Raw genomic sequence first — 6,617 nt, 5'->3', positions numbered from 1 at the left:
TACTTAATTCAAGATTTCATGATGTCTCTAGCCAATGGTACTTAATTCAAGATTTCATGATGTCTCTAGCCAATGATACTTAATTCAAGATTTCATGATGTCTTTAGCCAATGGTACTTAATTCAAGATTTCATGATGTCCAATTTTATGCTTTCCTTTCCAATAGGAGATTATCGTCATCTAGGAAGATCTGATCGTCCATAGTAACGAGTACATGTGAACTCTTTCTTCCCTCTCTCTTTTTTTTAAACCATTAAAGAGAACGTCCCTAACTTTTCCATTGAACAAATGGCGGAACTAATGAAATGAGTTGAGTCAATTTCTATTTAGAACACCTGAGAAGTGCAGCAGAGAGGATGATGTTTCAACATTTCTTACTCACAAAATTAAATCTAATGTACTAAGAAGAGACTTCTCTGAATTCCAATCTCTCCACACACATCATTTCAATAAGGCGGAAATTGTTTCTTCCCAAATTAGATATTTGATCTGTACTTTTCGTTGAAAAACTGTATAAGACATTAAATCTTTCTTCTTAGAAAACTTATAGGCTGGTTGCATAAGTAAGGTTTGCCTAGAAGGAATCAGGCAGTCTAGAAGAAATCAGGTGGCCTAGAAGTAGATCAGGTAGCCTAGAAGTGGATCAGATATCCTCAACTATATTATATACTTCCATTATGCCTATATTAAGCCAATATTTGTTGTAACTATCGCTTTATAGCTCTTTGTAAATTTCAAGTTTTTCAACTCTCTACGATTTGTAGGACGAATTTTAACAATGGAAGAGATACAACATCAGTGTAAGTTGCATTCTTAAAGAGATAAAGATTGTGATGTTAAAAAAAAGTTCAAATTAAGTGATCTAACTAAATTTAAATTTAATTTTTTGTACATTTAAATTTTTGCACTTTTTTTAAATTCTATTCCTTCTAGAAACAATTATAAATTTAGTGGCACACGTCCAAAATATTGTCTTTTTTCTATCGTTTTTTTAAAATTATTCCGACTTGATAACTTTTTTTTTCTCCTCCATTTTGTGCAAACCATACTGATAAGGCCTACCTGGTATTTTGATTACGTAAGTCACCTCCGTGGTGTGTCGCATCGACATAACACCTTTTATATTGATGTGAGGTGACAATGTTCGTTCAAACATGATATTGTATGGGTCATTTTAATTTCACATTTTTATTTATCAGAAATTGTAAAGTTTTCCTTCCATTTACTCTGTAGTAGATCTAATTTTTCTGCCTTCAACTGTGTCAGTCTGTCCACATCTTTTATTTTCATAGAATCAGTAAAATCTGTTCGTTTGAGAAAGCCAGCTGATTGAATGTTGTCAGATTTCAGATCCTTCCATACAGTAATCCTAAATTCAAAGATAAAACTAAAAATTGAGAATTTGTTGAAAGTTTGAAAAAATTTTTATTACTTTAATAAAGTTTTAACACTAAATAATAGTATTATATCAATAGGCCTCTCAATTTGATCTGTTGCAGCAAGCTTTCCACAATTTCCAACGTGCCTAAAGCTAATCCTTTTGGCTGTTTTCTTCTTTTTTTCTGCATAATTAAGGGAAGAGTTCAATTTTCAAGGGATGCTTTTTCACTGAACGCATTGAGTGGTCGACCTTTTGGTGACCTGCCAGTATCGTGTGCATGAATTGTTCGCAAAAACGACGATTACATCATTGGCTATTAAAATATTCCTTCAATAAAAATTTTATTTCAACCAATATTTGATTCATTCTTTCTAAACCAAAAATAAAATTTAATTTACGCTAACGATTTCAAAAAACGATGCCATTATTCGCTTCTATGCGTGTGTATGTGTATGTGTGTACGTGTATGTGTGCGTGTGTGTGCGCGTTTGTGTACGTGTATGTTGCGTGTGTGTGTATATGTACGTGTGTGTGTATGTGTGTGTGTGCGTGTGTGTGTCTGTGTACGCATCAGGAATGTGTGGGGATGAATGAAAGTAGTAAGTGAAGATTAGGTGGGAAGATGGTATTGATGATCGAAGAAGCTCTGTTAAAATGCTTTAAAAGACGGAATTCAAATTCTTTCTTTATAATGCCTCCATTGCGCTCCATTCCTTCATAATTAGTTTAGAAATGTTTATCCAAATTCTATGATCGATTCAACTTTTGACCCCTGACCTTTGTGTCTTCTTTCCATGTTGCTTATTCAATTTAGTTTACTGTTTTTTGTTATTTTAACAATTGTAAAATGCATTCGTGATTATTCTATTCAATATCATTTTCAATGTTTGAATAAACGAAATGGGGACAATTTTTGGTTTTTCCTCAATCAGAGGAGACAGTGCCCACACGCAATGGAACAAGTTTATAGCGGAGATTGTGATAGACCAAACGGTGAAGAATTGGAGAGAGAAAGGGTAATGGATGGATAGTCGGAAAAGATGAAAAGTAAAGGAATAGAATGAGATTAGTTGTGATACAAAATTTCATTCCATTTTAATACTCTTAAACTTTTTCTCGAATATTGACAATCCGATTGACCGACGATCGATGGTCATACCATCCTCACTAGCAGTAGTAGTAGTAGTAGTAATAGTAAGAGTTAATAGTTCTTATAATTTGCTAAATAAACATTTTCACTTATTTTTGTTTCATATTTCAAAATACTGCAGCAAAGTTTCCCTTCAAGAGATATTAAAGATAATCGCGGTAAGATGGGAATAGGTTATGGGGAATTTATCGAGATGATCGCGGTAGGACGGAGGATAGATTCTGAGAGATTCCGGATTCCAGTTATTTCGTTTTGAAAATGTTCTAATTTTTTCATAAAAAAGAGGAAAGGGAAGAAAAAAAAACAAATAGAAATTAGAAATGAGTCTGTGAGATGGATATACTGATCTTTTGCTTTTCCATTTCTCTAATTGCAATCACTTGAGAAGATGCCTTTATGTTTGTTAAGAAACATACACACACATACACACATGCACTCACATACATGACATACATACACATACACATACAGACACACATATAGATTCTTCCAATCTCTCTCCTTCGTCTGAATTGTTCTGTTTTTTTTTTCTTTTTTCTTGGTGATCTTTAACGACTTTTTTTCAACTTAAATTTCTCTTTCTATTCTTTACCATAGGAGATTGTTAACTGTTTTAACAAAAAATGAATTGACAGACGAGAAATTGAATATCTTGCAATCGTATCTCTTCCCCGTCTTGTACCAAACCCGGGATATACCACAGGTTTTCACGGGATTCATAAGATCTATTATATCCTCTGGTGAAACTGTCCAAAGGAGAGAGCGAAAGACAGAGGGAAAGGGAGAGAAAGAGGGAGAGAGAGGGGAAGGGAAGAAATTTAAAAGACTTAGGCAAATTTGCAAACTTTTTTTTTCTACCACTATTATAAAATTGATTTGAGGTAAAGAGGGATAAACGATACATTTAATGATAGATCAAATGATGGTGAAAGTTACGACATATTTTATTGTCTTTTTCCCGCATTATTCTGTTGTAACAATCACAAACTTTGATGATATCTATTATAATTATACGGACCAAGTTTACGTTGTTTGAGTGTCATCATTACTCTCACGTGCTCTTAGTTCTTAGATCTAAGGAAAGGAAAGTGTCACCAAGAATATGTCTTTTTAGATGTCACCGAAAATGTGTCGTTTTAGATTCATACAAAATTAAATTTCTCTCAAATCTTCTACGTATCGTTTCAGAGGAGTTTTTTTACTTAAAATGATTTCAGGATTGGTTAAATTTGTACATTAAATCCGGAATATATTATTGTTTTTACCCGAGTTCTTATATAGATTTTTTCAAATTCTTTCTCAAATAAATATAGAAATAGTTCTTGTTAGAGTGGTTTTCATTATTGGTTTACTGCCTGTCATTTATAATGATTATAACGGTGTCCCAGTTTTAGTGACATTGATGATAGCGATCGTGACAGCAGTTGTACTGATAATAAAGATGATGACTAAGTGATGGTGACATTTAAAGCGACAATAATAGTAGTGACAATGATAATGGGAGTATCACTTTTCTGGACGAATAACAGCGGTGATAACATTGCTAGTCAGTGATGACGATAGCAGTAGCAGCAGTGATCCAATGAAAAATAAGTACACCAGAACATGGTGGCAAGATGACAACAGCGCCAGGGGAAAGAGGGTAAGGGTATACCCCAAATAATGGGTCTATATGTATGGATGGGGATCTTGAACAGTGGGAGTGGAATATTGTCGTCGTCAACAGTAAGAGCGAAAGTGGAAGCGGGAAAACCTCAGGTCAAGATGGAAAAGAAGGATGTGGTCCAGTGCATGACAGGAGTTCGGTGGTTCGATCGATCCACTTGATGTGGTGCATTCTAACCCACCTTCTGCTTTCTGATGATATATGTATATATATTTATCATATATCATATCACATTAATCATCCACCACTTCCCAGTTCTGTTTATCCACGTCTAATTTGCGCCACCTTATCTGCTTCCCTCCTTCCTGTCCTTTTCGGTTCGTCCGTGTCTTTGCTAAGTTCAATATCTCTCATCGAAGTGATTGCTCGTTCCTTTTTTGCTTCCTCTAATTTCCGTTCAGCGGGCGCAATTTTTCATTTTCTGCTCAAAATAAAAAGCGGAAATTTGAGACAGTTACAATGATTTATTGATTGGGGCACAGGCAGACAGACGAATAGCGAAACGTATTATCATTTGGAGAGAGGAGAAGCAATAGACGGAAGAGAAAGGACGAGAGAGAGAAAACGAGCGGCACTAAGGGCTTCAACAATTTGGTAATTAACGAAAACAGCGCTTCAAAAAGCGGGTCGATAATTGATTGTAATTCATTCTCAGTAATCCCATGATATGAGCAATGGATGCTGGAAACCTCACTGTTCGGGATATCTCAGGAATCGCTGCTTCCAAGTTCTTCTGTCACTAACAGTGATTCATGTGAATCTATGGGAAAGAAGAAACAAAAGTCGACAAATCTTTCGACATCGTTTCATGATAAAACTCTTCCTGATGATAATATGGGAGGAAGAGGATGTTTCTATCGGGCATTTCTCCTGGATGGGAAAAAGCGGGAGAGAGGGAGGGTGAATGCATATGATATGATTTCGTTTTCTTTCAAACCAAATCATGTACTCTTGACAAATGTTTATCGTTGTTGTATTGCCGATTGAAGAGAAGAGAGGAACAGAGAGAAAGATTGGGAGGAAATGGAGAAAAAAAAGGATGGAAATGGACGATGTTAGAAAGAAATGAAATGCCCAGATAGAACGAGAAATATTTTACTAGACCTTTTAGTGATAGATAGAAAGGAAGGAAGGGAGGAGGAAATGCGGGAAGAGAAGCGGGGGAGAATGAATGAAGGAAGGAAGGGAAGAAGGAAAGAAGGAAGGAAGGACGGAAGGACGGAAGGAGGAAAAGGAATGAACGGAGTGGTTAGAAAGGGTGGAGAATTTTGGTTGAGATCGCAAAAATGTATTAGTTTCGATAACAGAACCAAATGTGTACCGATCACGCCATTTCACATCCTTCGCCGCCACTATCATCGTCACACTTTGCACTCTTTCTTTTTTCTTGAAACATTTCCATGCTTTCATTTTATCATCTATGTCCTTTTCATGCTTCCACATTCTTCTCTTATCACTTTATCACTACTAACAATCATACTAATGGTTAGTTAGTATTTGAGGAAAGTAACATAGATGATGATAACAGTATTGAAGGTCATATTCAAACTGACCCGTTCTTATTGTCATATTAGCATCCCGAAAAGGTCATTGTCTCATAAGCTGTATGCAATTATTCATATCCTCCCTTTTTTTCCTTTCCCACTCTTTCTCTTCTTCCTATCACTTTGATAAAAAGTTTGTTTTTTCTTTTGGTTGTCTGTTACCAAATTACTTTTGTATGATATTACCACCACTATCCTTTCTCTAGTTCTCTTCCGTTAACCTCACCTTTTCTTTGTCATTGAAGATAGCATTTCATACTGTTGTTGTGCTTATCATTTGATGAATGAATGAAGCGGAAGCTTTAACCTATCTATGAAAAGAAATATCAGAAATGAAAAAGAAAATACCGAGTAATTTGATTACTGGAATATGTTTACATGATGATTCATTATAGCAATATACGGAATATGTGTATGTGTATATGATACGTGGAAGTCTTTGGAAAATGGGTTCATTCCCTGACATTGTTTATCAGATTGAGAAGAGCGGGGAGTAGCGGGAACAATTCCAATGGCTAAAAGAGAGAAAGAGGGAGGGAGAGAGAGAAAGCGGGATGGGTGATGACATGGAGATTTGATGGAATGTAGAGAATGTGAACTGTTTTGGATGGAAAACGGAATTTCGTGATTTGTTTTATTTTTACTTTTTTTTGTGTTTGTTTCTCGAAACAAAATTAGAAGTAATTTAGTAATAATATTTAATCGGTTATCGGCAAAACTAATGCTTGCATTTTAATTCATTTCTATGCATTATCATCTCTTCATGGCATATTTAAAGTACGTACGATAAGCCATCCAATCATGTTTTTGTATCAGTCAATTGAACCTGATGATCCAGTTATTGTTTAGATTTTATGGAAATGACAGAGGAACTAC

At 35.2% G+C, this 6,617-nt stretch overlaps 1 protein-coding gene across 1 annotated transcript; it reads left to right on the top strand.

Moving 5' to 3' along the window:
• Positions 1–5,165: 5,165 nt before the first annotated feature.
• LOAG_09954 (hypothetical protein) lies at positions 5,166–5,684 on the top strand (the record flags this gene model as incomplete). The annotated part of the gene is made up of 1 exon (XM_003145481.1): positions 5,166–5,684. A coding segment is annotated over exon 1 (420 nt), but the record flags the coding sequence as incomplete, so codon positions are not given.
• Positions 5,685–6,617: the final 933 nt, after the last annotated feature.

Source organism: Loa loa (genome assembly GCF_000183805.2).
Source record: "Loa loa unplaced genomic scaffold supercont3.4, whole genome shotgun sequence".
Classification (NCBI taxonomy): domain Eukaryota; kingdom Metazoa; phylum Nematoda; class Chromadorea; order Rhabditida; family Onchocercidae; genus Loa; species Loa loa.
The sequence above is the reverse complement of the archived record's forward strand: the minus strand, read 5'-3'. Positions and strand labels throughout refer to the sequence as shown.